The sequence below is a fragment of the Peromyscus leucopus genome, chromosome 11, assembly GCF_004664715.2.
Source record: "Peromyscus leucopus breed LL Stock chromosome 11, UCI_PerLeu_2.1, whole genome shotgun sequence".
In the NCBI taxonomy this organism is placed as follows: Eukaryota; Metazoa; Chordata; class Mammalia; order Rodentia; family Cricetidae; genus Peromyscus; species Peromyscus leucopus.
The window spans coordinates 11,963,109-11,980,610 of record NC_051072.1 but is presented as its reverse complement, the minus strand read 5'-3'; the positions used below and the strand labels follow the sequence as shown (position 1 = coordinate 11,980,610).

The 17,502-nt window shown below is 34.7% G+C and overlaps 1 protein-coding gene across 3 annotated transcripts in view; it reads left to right on the top strand.

The window, feature by feature from the left end:
- Cdh12 (cadherin 12) overlaps nucleotides 1-17,502 on the top strand; it is a 1,003,328-nt gene that overhangs the window by 971,536 nt on the left and 14,290 nt on the right. For all 3 annotated transcript variants that reach the window (XM_028868191.2, XM_028868192.2, XM_028868193.2), the window contains one exon: nucleotides 10,250-10,386. In XM_028868191.2, the coding sequence (XP_028724024.1) occupies nucleotides 10,250-10,386 (137 nt within the window). The remainder of the gene's footprint in view (nucleotides 1-10,249; nucleotides 10,387-17,502) is intronic.

Sequence of the window (17,502 nt, the reverse complement as noted above, 5' to 3'; positions counted from 1 at the left end):
AATGACTATTGTATCAATAGAGACAGGAAAACACTGTATCGTTGGAGTCAACTGCATACTTGGAAGTATTTAAATTCTTCATGCACATTTACATGATCTCACCTGGTCAGAAACATAAATAATCTGAAAAATGTCAAGTTTAACTGTGAAATTAATACCATTCATCAAGATGAAGTAAAAACCAAAATATATATTCTTGTTTTTAAATATGGCTTTTAACTTCTTAAAAGATTCAGTCAAGCTAATTGTTTATAGGAAGATTCAATGGCCTACTGATGTAAATCTACACATTTTGATGAATTTTGATGAAGATTAAAACTAGAAAGTCAAAGTTTTCATTTTCAAGCAATTTTATATTATCCTATTGGTGGATCTAATGGCTGCTTGATGATTTGCTTTTGAGGTTATTCTGCTATGGTTTATGCCAACCCATTCCCACCATCAGATGAAAGCCATCTAAAGTGGTTATAGTCCAAATCATTAGCCTGAACTGATTGTATTTTACGTTTTATCTTCTGAAATCTCAGGTCATTGCTCTACCTGGAAGTACTGAGGAAGTACATATTTAACAGCTCTTTCGATTCACTGTATAATTATTAAATTGCTTTTGTACAAAAGTCTTATTCCCAAGCTTACTTGAATTTTTTTGTGTGTATGTTTGTACACACAGTTTAAAAATCTTTAAATACAATTTTTTTGATATTGCTTACTTTAAATGCATAATAATATTACAATAGCTATTTTTCATCACTATGACAAAATACCAAAAGAAATAACTCAAGGTGTTCAATCTTTATTCTGCCTCACAGTTTCAGAAGGTAAAGTCAATGCTTCTTTGGCCCCAAGAACTTGGAAAGGTCATGGCAGCAGAATCTTAACATGGAAGAGCATCTTGACCTCTCTTTGTACAGAATGCACAGAAAGAGCACATAGGAGGAAGCCAGGGCAAGAAATCACCCCAAAGGCATGCTTCCAGGGACCCAGTCCAAAACTCCTGTCACTACCACTGCTCAATGAGGTCCTCATAGTAAAAACACAGTGATTAATCCACTCATTAAATGAGAGCCCTTTGGCTCTAATTATCTCTCACTATTTTTCATGTGTGGCCTTATTTACCTTCTATGTTTTGCTTACTGAAATCATATGAAAAATTAGAATTAATAGTGACATGGCATTATAATAGGTCATTTGTGATATTGCAGAACATTATAATGATTAGTTATCAGTAGAAAGCTAAAGTAATACATTCTACATGCAAGGGACGCCCTACCATTCATGGAGTTAGAAATTTTTAAGTCTGTAAATTTACTAGTGTGTAGAAAAATTTCATGATGATAATACGAACTTATTTAGAAAAGAGAGGAAGAGAAAATAAAAGGTTTTTAAAGCTTTATTTAAAATAAGCTCTAGATATTTTACAGTCTTCAATATATATAACAGATCAAGATAAAATTATATCACTTCATCAGAGTATGGGATCAGGGTTCGGGAGTATGTAAGTAAAATCAGCAGTGACCTATACCAATGGGCATTTGGTTGATTTCAATGAAGTATTCTGTTGAAGCAATCTGTGGTATTCATAACAATTTGTTAAACACTTACTGATAAAAATTATTAATTGTCACACATCCCACCGTGATGTGAATATTATTAATAAGAACTGTCAAAATTATAAAATTGTTCAATTTATGCTTTTAAAATTTTATGTGAAGGATGTTTTAGGGAGGTGATGCTTTAGATTGAAGTTAGACTGTAGCATCCAAAGCAAGACATGTAAGGGTAAACTAAAAATTTTGGTCCCTGAAAATACCATCAATACTGTAGATGTATATAATTCTGCAAGTATCCTGATATTTTAGAATATTTTCCTTGTCAATACTCTACAGATATTTTGTTTCTTCCAACTGAGCAAACTGGAAGAAAAAAAACTGATACTTCAGTGAGTCACATAAAGGGAAACAGTTAAAGACTGGAACCTTGGCGTAGGCCTACAGCTTTCTACTTGATCAGCTATGGGATGATGCTGAGGATATTTAGCTGATCCAAAAGACATATTGCGGTGTGAAGTAATCAGGCTTCCCAGGTATCATCCAGAGAAAGAAGTGGAAAGCTGAGATGCAGTAAACAGTAAAGAAGCAAACAAGCACTGTGTTTAACACAGCCTGAGTCCTTGAGCTCATAGTTTGTACACCAAAAGTTTAAAGCTGCAAAGGTTCATGAGCAATGTTTGTAGTCCCACTTCCTTAAAGTGCAGGTTGATGTTTTCCATAGTTTAGTGCCTGAATTAAGAATAAATTTGTGAAATGGAGATTATTGTTGTAATTGAAAAACAAATGATATAATATAAATAATAATAGACAAATTTATAAGATTATAAAATATATAAAGGAAAGATGGAAGAGGTGGAAAGTATTCATGTAAGTTGATCAGAATAATTCTACACTTAAGCAACTTATCTCATTTCATTTTTATAACATCTTGTATTGCATTTCACAACTCAGTGAAAGCTACAGTTATTTTCTCTATTACATAGGAGACAAGGAAAACAGAGATTGTAAGGAATGATACGACACTAATTATACCACATGTGAACAAAATGAATGTTTTTTGTGCTTTATTTCATTCAATCAAAATTGTACCACACTGCATATGGCTGTTACACAAAAGTAATAGAGAAAGCTTGTGTCCTAAGTTATGTAGATATTTTATTCTGCTTCACATATTTACACCTATATCGAAGACTTAGAGAACATTAAAATGTGTAATTTAATTGTATTTCTGTGTTTGGTGCTGTGGATTGAGTCTCAGGCTTTGGGCACTCTAAATAATTAGTATTCTGCCTTGGTAAACTATGAGAAGAATCAATTGCTTTATACAGCTATTACGTAAATTCTTTAATTTTTAATTGTCTTCTCATAAATAAATAAAATTACTGCTAATTCTATCTTATATGGATGCTTATTCACTGAATAAAGTGAAACATCCATTTAATCAACATTGTAAGATGTTTTCTGAAAGCACTTACAAACAAAATGGTTAATTTCATAAATATTTAGCTGACAAGATTTATGTAAGCCTGAATTTCTTTCTATTTAAATTGAGAAAGTTGTCACCACTCAGATGGCCCTAAATAAGAGCATATATGTTTTCATATATGTGTTCACATGTGCATTGCTATGCATGTGCACAGACATGTAGACATGTGTATGGAATTCCAGAAATGTATGTGTACACATGTATCTGGAAGTCAAGGGACAACCTACCTATAATAAACCTAACAATCTTTAACTATATATGGAATGGGTAATGACCAAACATAATTTCAAAAGAATAACAGTCATACAATGCTCCAGAATTAAAATGGCATGACTTTGAAATCTTTCAAGGTAGGCTAATTAGTTATACAAAAGACTCCAGGGATCTGCCTGTCTCCACCTCCCAGGTTGCCATTGTTAGAGCAAGCACACTCACAAAGTTCACATTTTTAAATGAATTTTGTAGAGGAAGCTCAGGTATTGAAACCTGTGATGCACTTAACAAATTGAACCAATTCCCAACCTCTAACATGAGCTTCTTAGATTTCTAAATATGTGGGCCTAAATTAGAAACTTTATCTGTCACACGGACAAGAACTACAGTCTCTGTGCATTGAACTCATTACAGAATTTATGCACCAGGTGTTTTGTGCAAAAAAACAACTTGGTTACTCAACATAAGTAAAGCTAGCTTCTGCCTTAAAGTAATTAAGGTGATGTCAGTAGGACCAAACACATCACATGCCCAGATCAATATATAAACAACAATACATTGGCCAAGCTCTACATATTATCTGAATACCATGGACATCAAAGAAAGATTGTCATGTTACAAAGATTTACAAAGAAGTGTATAATTATTAAAGAATAGTAGTCAAAAATTCTTAAAGCAGACAACATACAAAAAATGTTGATAGTGTTAAAAATAAGGATAGAGATGCCATTTAATAAATGGCAAAAATGGAACTCCATAGGCAACTATCCAGGATAAAGAAGCACGGATAATGATAACAATTGTTAATAAAAAGCATTTGTCTACTGATTCTGGAAAATTTCCTGAGATCATACAATATATAAAGAACTGCTTATTACAGAATAACCATTAAAATATTTTTGGTTCCTTTTTTGCTTTATTTTGAGCTTATAATATAATTGCATCATTTCTCCCTTCCATTTCTTCCCTCTAAACCATCCCATGCACTTTTCCTTGCTGTCTTTTAGATCTGTGGCTTCTTTTTCTTGAATAGTATGCATGGGTATATGTATATACATATATATTCCTAAACATAGGCTGTTCAATATGTTCAATGCTATTTATACTATTTATATTTGTTTTCAGGGATGGATTTTTGTTATTGAATAATTGTTGTGTTCTTTCTTGTGGAAGACTGTTTATTCCACTCTGAGCATTGCTTATATGCCTGTCATTATTTGTGTAAGATTTAGGTCTCCTGACCTTTCTTCTCACCTGCTCTGGCATATCTATTGTTGTTTTCCTTGTTGAGTTCATATTTAGAAAGCCATGTGGGTGCAACTTTATGGGTGTAACTTCTGACAGTATCACAACAGACTCCTTTATTGTCTGGCTCTTATAATCTTTCTGTCACTTTTTCCACAATGTCCCCTGAATCTTAGTTGTTGGAACTGTTTTATGGATATATCTATTGTGACTGCACTCCACAACTTTGTATTGGCCTCTGTCTGTTGTGAAAAGATGTCTCCTTGATGCAGTGTAAGGCCTGTTCTTACCCATGGATATAATATTTAGAGTATAGTTAGTGGTTGTGATGGCTAAATATAGTGGTGTTGGAATGTTCTCATCCAAAATTAATGACTTTGCTAGCCCTTGTTAGTCATTTAGATAAGTGGGAAGTAAGTCTATTTGTTGCTGCCAAAGTACAGGTTCCACTACTATACCCTAAGGGGTATTGTATAACTTTTTAAAAATCTTTGAAGCTACCAACAGATTATGGGGGTAGACCTCAGATCTATATCCTCATTCTATTCACTGATATCTACCATCTACCATGACATAAAAGTCTACCATAGACCGGTGTGACTTAGGACAGATGACTTTTCTCCATGCAGCAACCTCCATCACAGGCAGGTTCATTGTACCACTCTGGGGAGGTCATAGTAGCAATATTCTTGTAGCCTTTTACTACAAATAACAGAAGCTATATCCCTATTGTTTGGGACAAAAAGATCCGTAACTTCTTTCTTTATTCACACCTTCCTATGTGTGGTATTCCTCTCCAAGATAGCTCCTAATGTCCATGACAACAATTTTTGACTTATGAGAGAAAAAAGAAAGACAAGAAGCTCCTCTAATCTCTGCCTAGGACAGTAGCTGAGAGGGGGTGCCCAGTGTATAATAATCCATAAGAACAGACAGCTCAGTAGTTGGTCCACAAATACTGTCCTTAGCTTTAATAGATGTAAAATATAAGACCAAATGATTACAAACAGCTTAGCTATACGTGTGAGATATATAATTATAATATATAATAATATATGTGAATAAATGTTAAATATGTCAGAATGCATAGCTGAATAGTAATACAGCTTTTATTATTTTCTGAACTTAACATGAATTCAAATCAGATGAATGCACATGATAAAATTTAGAGTAGATATTAAAAGATAACTCGGATAAAAAATGAAAATCATATTAGAGGCATTCATATAGCATTTTAAAATATTCAGTGCAAACAAAAGCATTAGAAGAGGAACAGAGAAAAGCAGGAAATAAGGGCATCAGAGGCATGTTCTTCATGAAAGTGCTTGGCTTGCAATCACAAAGACCTGAGAATAAGCTCAGTAGTTCAGGTTAACAAAAATAATAAAAAGCCAGGTGTGGTGGCAAGTGATTGCAATCCAAGGCAGTGGAGGAAGAAATAGGTGTGCCCCTGGTGCTCATCTCCCAGACAACCTAAACTACTTGGCAACTTCTAGGTCAATGAGACAGACAGTCTGTCTCAAAATATTTGGACAGCTCCTGTGGAAGAACAGTATACAAGTTTCACACACACACACACACAAAAAAAAAAAAAAAAAAAAAAAAAAAAAAACAACACAGGGACATATGCTTTTGTATACACATGAACATGTCCACTATAATTACAAGTATTGGAACAAACTCGTTGTCTTTGCTATTGGAGCAACATGTTTAAGTATTTTAAGCTTAAGAGGCATGGTTTCTGTAAAATGTTCTCAAATGTATCTTCCAAATATCAGTATACATGCATATATTTTTGCAAATGTTATAATTCCTAAGTGAATATTTTATAGTTCTGAAGGAAATGTAAAATATTCACTTAGGAATTATAACATTTATGGTAATATTTGTGCAACTTTTTAAAATTTTGAAAGTATTTTAAAAACAAAGTATTGGTTCTTGTACATCAAGTTGGAGAGTTATTGATACATATCATGGAGAAGGGACAATGTAGTAACTAATAATTTTTAACCATGGTAAAAGATACAGTCTCTTTTATACTCTCGAGGTAAAACATTGTTTTATTCTTTCCCACTATCATGATTCCATATCACTTAATTAAAATTTCCTGATAATGAAGCTTCTCACATAAGTTTTTTAAGATCTGAGTATTAATAAAAATCTCATGCCGGGCGGTGGTGGCGCACGCCTTTAATCCAAGCACTCGGGAGGCAGATCTCTGTGAGTTCGACGCTAGCCTGGGCTACCAAGTGAGTCCCACGAAAGGCACAAAGCTACACAGAGAAACCCTGTCTCGAAAAAAAAAAAAAAAATCTCATGAAAATACTACAGTTCAGAACAGCTCAGACTGTTAGTATTAGTTACTTTTCCATTGTTTTGATAAAAGAGCTTTGGCCAATATAACTTACAGACTGAAAAATGTATTTGGGCTTTAGTTTCCTGATAGATAAGAGGAGACAGGAGATGGTCACTGCTGTGCCTGCACGGCAATTGGGCCTAAAACCTGGCAAGGGAAGTCGGGGTGAACACAGCACACACCAGTCAAGTTGTAAGCATCAGGACTAGCTTTATTCTTTCTTGCCCATCTTATATACCCTTTCAGGAGGAAACAAACAAAATTGTTTATCAAGCACCCAGGGTCAAGGAACGGTCAGCATGCCCCAGGAAGCCACAGCTGCCAAACCAGGAGATATACCAAACAGCAAAGCATCCGCAGAACAGCCTGACCTCAGTGCACTCAGAACAGGGGAGGTGGGGCAATCTTAGAGGGGTCAGAGCCATTCTGATCCCAACACCTCACCATCCTTGTGGGGAATTGGGACACTAGGTGGGTGTGGTAGCTGCAGCATTAAGCTGGTAGCTCACATCTTCAAACCATAGTCAGGAAACAGAGAGAGAGAATGAATTTGGAATGACACGTGGCTTTAGAATGATCATAGTCTAACCAGAATGACAAACTTTCTCCATCAAGACCACATCTCCTAAACCAACCCAAACAACTCTACCACTCTGAATCCAAATATTCAATTGCCCAAGGCTTTGGAGAACACAAAACTATTTAAGATATTAAATTATTAATTTGTACTTGCTATAACAACTGTAACAGTAAGTGTAGGATAATTAAATTCCTATTTGGCACAGAAAGAAAATATTGTAGGAGCTGAAAAATTATTCCTGATCTTAGGCATTTCCTTGAGAAACTCTTTTTCATCTTATGCACCTATAGATTACAAGCCTTTGTTTTGTTTTCCTGAGACATGCATGAACACAGCCTTGATTCTTTATTCCTTTCTCCCATGCACTTCAATACAGCAAGTCACTCTAACACTTTCTGTATCTTTACCAAATCCTAATCACCTAGTGAGTGCTTGCATCTTCTCTCCTTTGGGCAGCGTACCGTACCCCTTCTTATGGTAACCACTCCTCAAAGCTCCTTGAAATGAAATCCAGCCATGCTGTCCAGGCTACTCTGTCTTTTGGAAAATTCTGGAAGCCAAAAAAATGCTTACTTTAACAGTGTTGTCTTGTTTGAATGCTCCCATTACCTGCCCTTCAAAGCAACTGTTGTTCAGTTGATGCTTTAGTAATCTCCTTAATAATGAATCTCTTATCACATGTAGACTCCACTCCTTATTATTATATGCAAATTATCCAGGTACTAAATCGCTTTTGGTATTGTGCCACTCTGTCTTTTCTGTGATAATAGCTAACAGCATAGCTTTTCTATAGCTATTTCCTAGGGTTTCTACTGCTAATACAGCTACCTAAAATAGGTTCTTTCCCTCTTGTCTGTGATTGCTAGTCTTTCCCTGGATCATTTCTACACAGCCTTCTAGGGCCATCCAATCATCAGGTCTGGGAGATTTTCTTCTTCAGGCATTAGATTTTATATAGGTATTTTTCCTTGGCACCATTGCAAGGCCTTTTCTCATCATCTATCAGATGGCGAGATCATCTAGAGATAATTGTCTCTCCACATCCATCAGTGGTGAGCATTATATTCCATTTTATACAGTTCCCTCTAGCATGGTGTTTAGTGTGTAGTAGACACTTGTCAGTTATGCATTGAACACATTCTGCATCAATGGTAACTCATAAAATATTAGCTAATGAGGCTAAGTTGCAATTTTCTCTTTGTTTGGCATATGTTTAGTTGGAGTGCCAAGAAAAAGAATATTGTGACAAAATATTTTCCTATTTAGAAAAGTACTTGCAATAGGAAGAACAAAATAAGATTATTTCAATTCTCCTTAACTCTTAAGTGCACTGTAACTTCTTTTGTATTTTTGGACATGTTCCTATAGAAAGAGCTGTTACATTGAAATTATTAGACTTCAATGATTTATTATGTCATCAATCAGAAGCTAAGATATCAACAGCAGATTAACAGCATGGTTCAGACCTAGCAACAATAACAACTTGTTGTAAGATCAGTTACTAAAAGATATTGATATGTTAAGCTTATACATCTCATTTGTAATGGCAAACTGGATTTGATCTCTCAGTGCAATGATAGGAATCACATGAATTTCTCAAAATAATAACCTGATATATAGATGCACATATTCACTAATTTCTCCTGATTAAAATAAATACTCATTTGTGGCATGGAAATGTTCAATGGGTCAAATGGGAAAATATTATTTGCCTTGACGCCTATCTTTAATAACTTCTATGGGGTTCATAGGGTCCAAAATACTTGGGAAAGATCCTGCACCTTGTGCCTCCTTATTAGTACAGTAGCTTTCCAATACAGCATTCTATTTCAAGTCACAAATACAAAATAGTGATGGTTATGTGACGGATATCATTAAACTGGTCCATAAACCCAGGCATTTTTTTTTCATATTTTGGAATTTGGTTTCTTCATATGCTATATAAAGAGAATAATAATGTTCAATATGGACAATTATGGAGATAAAGAAGTTAATGTTGATAGTTATGGAACCAGTGTTGGCTTTTAACCTTTTATAATTCTTGTTTTCCCTGTGTTTCCCTCCCTGTTAGAGCATTTTCCTAGCATGTTCATGGCTCTAGGATCTTAACCCAGCACTGTAAAAAATATTTTGTTATTGTGATCAAGAACATCTTTATCATTCCACATGTATCTCATTATCTGAATATTTAAGGAAATTTAATCTCTCTTTTATTATTCATACTCTTGGGTTTTTCTGCTAGCTATTGCAGAGAAGGCAATATTATCTGACCAAGGATGTCAGAAAATTTAAAAGTTACAAAGATATAACTAATTAAAGGTAAACAATTTTGCTGAATCCCCCAAATTTCAGTGACTTTTGTTTGTTTCCTGTACTATTATCCTTTCCTCCTCTCAAGGAAGCACAAAAGCTGTGTCTGTTCTGCCTAGAGTTTTAGTAGTTTTCAGAAATCTCTCTCCATCCTTCACCTTTCCCACTGGTCTCATTGAGGGATTCTTTTACTACTTGAGAGAGTTTTAATATTCAGTAGGTTAAGGAAAACCATGGTCAGCTTTAGAATTTCAGTCTCTGCTGAGCTTTCAAAGTGTCAAGACCCTAAAATAATATGAACAGCAAGAGTATTAAATCTTTCATTATTTCCCGTTTCCCCTTGAGCATACTGACTTTACAATAAAGGAGCTGTCATTTACCCTCTTCTTTATTGCAAGGTGGGTAATAGCTACAGGGTGAAAAATAAGTAACTGTGTCAAGTTAGCCTAACTGCCATCATGATTCATGTGTAATCATTGCGCATTTGCATCTACCCCTTTCACATACAGGTACTTCATAGATTGGAAGAGTGATGGGGACAGCTACTTTACAATAGACGGAACTGAAGGAACCATCGCCACGAATGAATTACTAGACAGAGAGAGCACTGCACAGTATAATTTCTCCATAATTGCAAGTAAAGTTAGTAAGTATGGCATGGGCAGAATCAATGTTATACTGCAATTCTGTGGATTTAACACTCTTAAACGAGTCCCTGCTGGGGTGTTTTTTATTTTAGGACTGACAGCTGAGTAGTCTCCCGGGGAAACTCAGAAACCTGTTCCTATTCCTCATAGCATAAGTCCAGAGAAATTGTGACAGCTGCCAGAGAGCCCTGTTTGCAAGATTGCACGAATACCTAGAAGTGATTTTCATTGTGTAACCTCACCCCTTTTTATTAAATAGTTTTCAGAATTTGCAGAAGTGTCAACTTCTCTTCCACCGATATTCCTTGTATCTATATTATTCAGAGTTAAGAGTTAGGAGAGAAGAAAAGTAAGCATATGAAATTTTCTATTATGAAATATTTACTGAATTTTGTGGAAACCTTTTTAAAAATTGTCTTTTTACCTTTTCCTCCTATTTCATAAGAACGTATATTAAGAAGAGTGTGAATCATATTAAATTTTTAAGTGGACTTTTTGAGTACATTCCTTAGAATGTATAGATTGTTTTGGAATTCCTTAGGCTTGCTTGTGGCACAGGAGTGAATTTTCTAGACTTTGAGTAGAACTTATGGTTTGATAAGGTATTCAAAGATGTGGCAATCTATCTCAATTACAAAGTGATAATATTTAATATTTATCTGTTAACATGAGTATATTTATGAGAAACACCTCATCTCCTCCCTTCTGCTGTGGTCTTTTGAGAGTTTTGAGAAGTCCCTTTGGGATACCTTTTACTTATTTTTTTTCCCTTATATTACTTTGAGCATCTGGCAGAAATTTATTACACTTTAGATATTAATTTCACATTTCAGATTTAAAAAAGATCTACAATGAGGGTGTAACTATGGAAGAATTCTGTTTATGTTTTTAAATGTGTTAGCATATATGCAGGAGAGTGTGCATGTGTGTATGTACATGTGAGTGGGAGAACATGTTTACATGTGTTCGAATATTTCAGGAAGCCAGAGGTGTGTCTCAGAAGTCACAACTGGGAGATATACCTATGGCTGTTTTACATAAAATTTGCTGGGAAGCTCCAGCATACTAATTAGACTCGGTTAGCTCAACTTCCAGCCACAGACAGGTGAACTACCACAATTTCCTTAGAACGTAGCTGCTTAAGATCAAATGCAAGTCTCATTTTCTGCAAAAAGAACTTCACTATCTGAACTCTTCCCTGGTCCTGTTTTCTTTACCTTTAACAACTTCTTTTTAAAAAAAAAGTACTGTCAAATCAATTCTCTAGATCACGATTACATACCAGCCAATTTTATTATTTTGAGTCTTCCCTAATTCTTGATTGTAAATTGTGATAATATTGATTGCCAGTTAGATAGAATCTATTATCACCCAAAAAGTGAATATCAATTCATGCCTACAAGGGACTATGAAAATCATGCTAAATTCTTGAAATATCTGAGTCTATGACTGGTTATCTAAATGATCTAGTTGGTTGAGTTTGGAAGATCAGCTCTCAAATTGGGCAGCAGCACCTCAGGGTTGAATGCTATATTAAAAGGAGAAATCTAGCTGAGCCTGAACATGCTTTTCATCTCAGATTCCTGACTGTTGATACCATGTGAGCTGCTTCCTCAAACTCCTGCCTGGTGACTGCTGTTCTGTAAGAGTGTGAAGTCTTGAATTGTGAGCCAGAATAACCCCTTCCTTCCTAAAGCTGCATTGTAAGAGTGTTTTATCAAGACTGTAGAAAAGTAAAAGAAACAAGAAATTGACATCTAGAAGAGGAACCATTGCTGCAGTAAACCTGAACACGTGGTTCCTAGGTCTTTGGACCTCATTTGTAGGAAGACTGAGGGAGCGGTTGAGGGCAAAATGCTTTAATGCTGAGTTTAATGAGCAAAACGCGGTGGAATTTGAAGACAAATGCAAAAGAAGCACAAATATTAGATACTCTGTTCAGGAGGCTTCAGAGTGGAACAAAGACTCTATCCGGAAGTAGGCCTGTGTATATTCATGTGATATTCTGGTGGAGAACCTGGTTATATTCTGTTTCTGTTTCTGTCCTGAGAACTTTGTTGTAAACTCAAGACTGACTATCCAAGGCTCCATGTAATGTAAATGCAAATTTAAGTGAAAAGATAAAGTCTGAACTGAGAATGCCACAAAGCAGAGCATATTTTATCCTAAAAACAATTGCTTTTGTAACTTTCCTGATCAAACCACTCCATCATAAAGAAGTCACTCTAGTTTCAGTCAATGAGGCTGCTTCTCAAATCATATCAGAGCCATTATGTTTGTCCATGAGATGTGCGATGGATGAAGTCTGTTCATTCTGTAGCAAGTAAAGTATCACTGAAATGCCTCACCCAATGCTCTTTGGGGGGACATTTTTACCTGTAAGCATAGGATTATGCTTTAACACTTGATATATTAAAAATATTTTATTATTTTTAGAGATATTTTATGTTGTCTTACTGACTCCTTTACTTTTGATACTATTAGTTTTTATACCCTCCAAAATCAAATTTTAAGTTTCAAACATGTAATTAAGATTCAAAATGAAATAAATTTATACATTTATTAGCTGTGGAGAGGACCACGTTCAGAAAACTGTTGCTTGTTGTAGATATGAGAAATGTAAGAGTAATTTCTATTCAAGGACATTCCAGTTTGGGATAGATTAAGAAAATAGCTGAAGTAAAGATTTAGTAAGCCAAATTGTGAAAATTTGCTGAATTCTAGGTAGTTTGTATTTAGTTGGACAAAGATATAGAGGAATGAGTAAAGGATATGACTGACCACTGAATGGACACTGGATTATAAAGCATTTAAATAATAGAAAATTCTTTTGACAGAATTTTGTGAAATGTACATATCTGAATTTACAAATCTGAAGCATAATAACATTCTCTCCTACAACATAAAAAATACTATCTTAGAATAATAAGCAACAGAATAAAGAACTCTTTAGCTAAGCTATTCTAATAACCATATATCTCATTTTATTCCCTAAAATCATTGTATGGTTTTGCCCACAATGTAGACGTCAGGTGATGGATACTCTGAGGTAGTATGTCGGTAGCCTAGTATCACACAACTAATGATAATCAAACCAAACCAGGACAACAGAGTTCTCAATGAAAAGCACACCCAGTGAACTAGACATCAATGTTTTATAGAAAAAGATATTTCTTCGTACATGGAGAAATCATATCTTTTTATGGTGTTTTCTTCTTACTAGTATTCCTCAATGTTATAACCATAGTTGTGTTGGACTCAGGGGTATTTTCTATTTGTTTACTTTTGGGAAGAGTGTGCCACACCTCTGTGTGGAAGTCAGAAGACAGCTTTTAGAAGCTGCTTCCTTCCTTGTCCCAAAGTGTCCTTGGGTTGAAACTTGGGTCATTAGTATTGGCAGCAAGCAACTTTACCCACCAAGTAAGCTTATCTGCACTTTTCAGGGACATTATTATAAAATCAGATGGCTTATGTACTGAAGGCAATCGGAAAATGCTTCTAGAAATATTTTCTAGATATACACATCATAAGTAAATTCTTGGATTATCCTAATGGAAAATATTTTTAACCACAGTCCCAGATGCCCTAGTATACTAAATGAGCATAAATTTGGGAAAAAAATAAGTAGAATAAATCGCCACAGCTATCTATATTGATTCAAAATTCACTGGGTATTGAGGTCTAAATGCCAACATTGCTTTAAATGTTAAATTAGTATCATTTGGTTTTATATGTTTATATTTATATTTGATTTTATATTACCTTATCTAACATTTTCTAATTTTCTTTTCTTTTCTGCAAGTAGCTATGTAGAATCTCTTTTGCATTCTCACCTTGAAGCAGCAAACCCCAGATGAGTAATTACCAAGATGATATTGAACTTTTGGCATGTATGAGGGGACGTGTTATTTGATAATTGATGTAGGAGGACCATGCCCACTGATCATCCCTTGTCCTTTGATCCTGGGTTAGGTGATAAAGAAAACTGAGCAAACCAGTAAGAAACATTCTTCCACGGTCTCTGCCATAGGTCTTCCTTTTAGGTTCTTCCCCTGACTTCTCTCTGTGACAGACTGTTTCCAAAATGGCTGACAGCAAACCCCTTTTCCCCCTCAAGTTGTTGTAGGTCATGATATTTGTCACCAAAACTAAAAGCAAAGGATAAAAGCTCATATGTTGGCTTTGGGCCAACATGATATTTTTATGATGTCACAGCAATAGAAGGGAAACTAGAATATAAATAATTGAGAGTAGGCAACAAATAACCAAATCTGTAAAACATCCATTGATAAATTTCAGTAAATCATTGTAATGTATGATTCTATATGACTTTATCTTTAATATAGTCAAAAAGGCTTAGAAGCAATGAACCTCATTGCTAAAGTCATTCATATGTGGGATCTGAAAAAAAAAATGAACTCATAAACTTGGGAAGATAATGGAGAGTTCCTGGCGCTGGTGGAAGTATTGGAGGGAAGAGGTTCATGTACAAAAGGGGGGGAGGGTAAGTGTGTCAATGGAGACAGACACCTCAATGGGTAAAAGTTCATTATTGGAGAGGCTGATCTGTGTAGCAAGGTTTATGCCATGAGGAAATATTAAGCTGTATTTTCATCCCTGAATTTCTTCCACATACTTTCATCTGTATTTTAGTTATTTTAAATAATGTTTTTATTACCTAAATGGCTTCTTTATATCTTTTACTGATCAACATCCTGTCTGATTATTCTCCCATCTTCTCATTTTTAAGACTATAGCAGTTGCGTATTTTTCACTTTTTATGTCCACAGATTTAGCATAATAGCACAATATATATCAAATTTTCTACAACAAAAATGTTTGGCTTATTTATTTATTTATTTATTATTTATTTATACAAATTCCAAAGAATCTTAACCCATCTGTCAGGCAACAAACTGCTTTTTCTGGACTTGAGTACTTTAGCTCTGTGTATATATGTTCAACATGTGCATGCCTGGTGTAGAAGGAGGCCAGAAGATGGGTTCCTTCACTCAAAATGGAGTTACAGACAATTGAGAGCTTTCGTGTGGGGCTGGGAATCAAACTCAGGTCATCTGGAGGAGCTGACAGTGCTTGTCATCACTGTTAATTCACTCCAGTGCAAATTTCAACTCTTGTTTGGCCTCCTATAGAAGTCAGGGGTAATGTTCATGCCTTTATTTCATCTATAGATTTTAGAGCTATCCATAAAACCAAGATACTTCTTATAAACTATATAAGGAGTATTAATATTCTACATACAGTGAACTATTGATTAAGCTAATGTCTTTTATTCTTGCTATTGACAGTGCCATTTGGCATTAAGGAGAATAGCGTGACAACTGTAACTTTATATGAGTTCTAAATTATCTTTTAGTTATAAAATATCATTTCTTCAGGATTTTCAAAGATATTATGATTCCATAAGTGTTCATTGTGGTGGTATTGTGTTCCCCAAAATATTGTGTACTCTAATAAATTTATCTGGGGTCAGAGAACAGACAGCCACTAGATACAAAGGCTAGAAAATGGTGGCACTCACACCTTTAATCCTAGCATTCCAGAGATAGAAATCCCTCTGGATCTCTGTGAGTTCAAGGCCACATTGGAAATAGCCAAGCATGGTGACACGCCTTTAATCCCAGGAAGCCAGCCTTTAATCCCAGGGAGTGGTGGTAGAAAGCAAAAAGATATATAAGGCATGAGGACCAGAAACTAGAGGCTTTTGGCTGGTTAAGCATTTGGCTGGTTAAGCATGTGGCTGGTTAAGCATTCAGGCTTTTGAGCAGTAATTCAGCTGAGACCCATTCCGGATGAGGACTCAGAGGCCTCCAGTCTGAGGAGACAAGACCAGCTGAGGATCCGGCGAGGTGAGATAGCTGTGGCTTGTTCTGTCTCTCTGATCTACCAGCATGGACCCCAATAACTCGTCTCGGGCTTGATTTTATTAATAAGAACTTTTAAGATTCCCTCTACAGTTCATAGGTTAGTTTCACAATATAAATTGTTTAAAAGCTTCCAATACTACATAAATTCTATGTGGTTTTACTATCAAGTATTTTCATCAAAATCTTCATGATAAACAAGAAATAAAGAAATTTGTCATATTTGTCCCAAATATAGTTAAGATGACTCAGTAAATAGGTCATTTTATTTTCAACACAATTTAATAAATTATATCTCTAAATGAAAGAAATCTATATTGTTCTAATAAATTGCATACTCTGACAAAATATTTCATATTTATTTTAGAACAGTAGTTGTTAAAGAGATGTCTTTGCTTCTGTAGTGGCACTTAAGAATTAAAAGTGAGCTTTGTATAATTTTATAATGCTATAAAATAAATTAAACATAAACAATAGAAGAAAGGACACTAAATTAAGTCAATGAACACATTACTCACTTCAATGCTTTGAAATTGTTGCTATTATGTTACTTTTTCTTTGATTGAACATCCATTTTCTGATATCTACAATGATGTTTTGTGACATTTAATTTTGGAAAATCTTGATATCCTACAGTGCACAGAATAATTTCACACAGCAAAGATTTGTCTGAGGTAAAATGTGAAAAATAAAAATGTCCTGTGGAGAAAGACTATTAACAACAAGACAACATTGATGATAATTTTGCAAAACTTTAGTTACGGAAATGGGTGTTAATTTACCTTTCAAGCATACACACAGTAGCAATTTACTAATTTGTGGTGAAATTGTGACGAAAGTAAGTCTTGTACATTTAAATAACTACTTTATGAAAGTAAATTTTTGAGATGAATGCAGTTAATTGAAGAAATTTGTTTCCTGTCAAAGACAACTCAACTTCACAGAAACTTAATAAAGTGTGAATCATGTGTTTGGACTTGAACTTCACTTACCAGGCAATACAGAAAGCAGAGTCTTAGCCTCATATCATTCTGTTACTCTTCATGAATTTTATTAGTACTTCGTTTTATGGGCTAGTTCACTACTTTACATAGTTTAATAGTCCAAATGTCAAAATCTTGATATATATATATATATATACATATATATATATGTGTGTGTGTGTGTGTGTGTGTGTGTGTGTGTGTGTGTGTAACATAATTAAAAATGTTTAAGAAACCTTGATTTAAA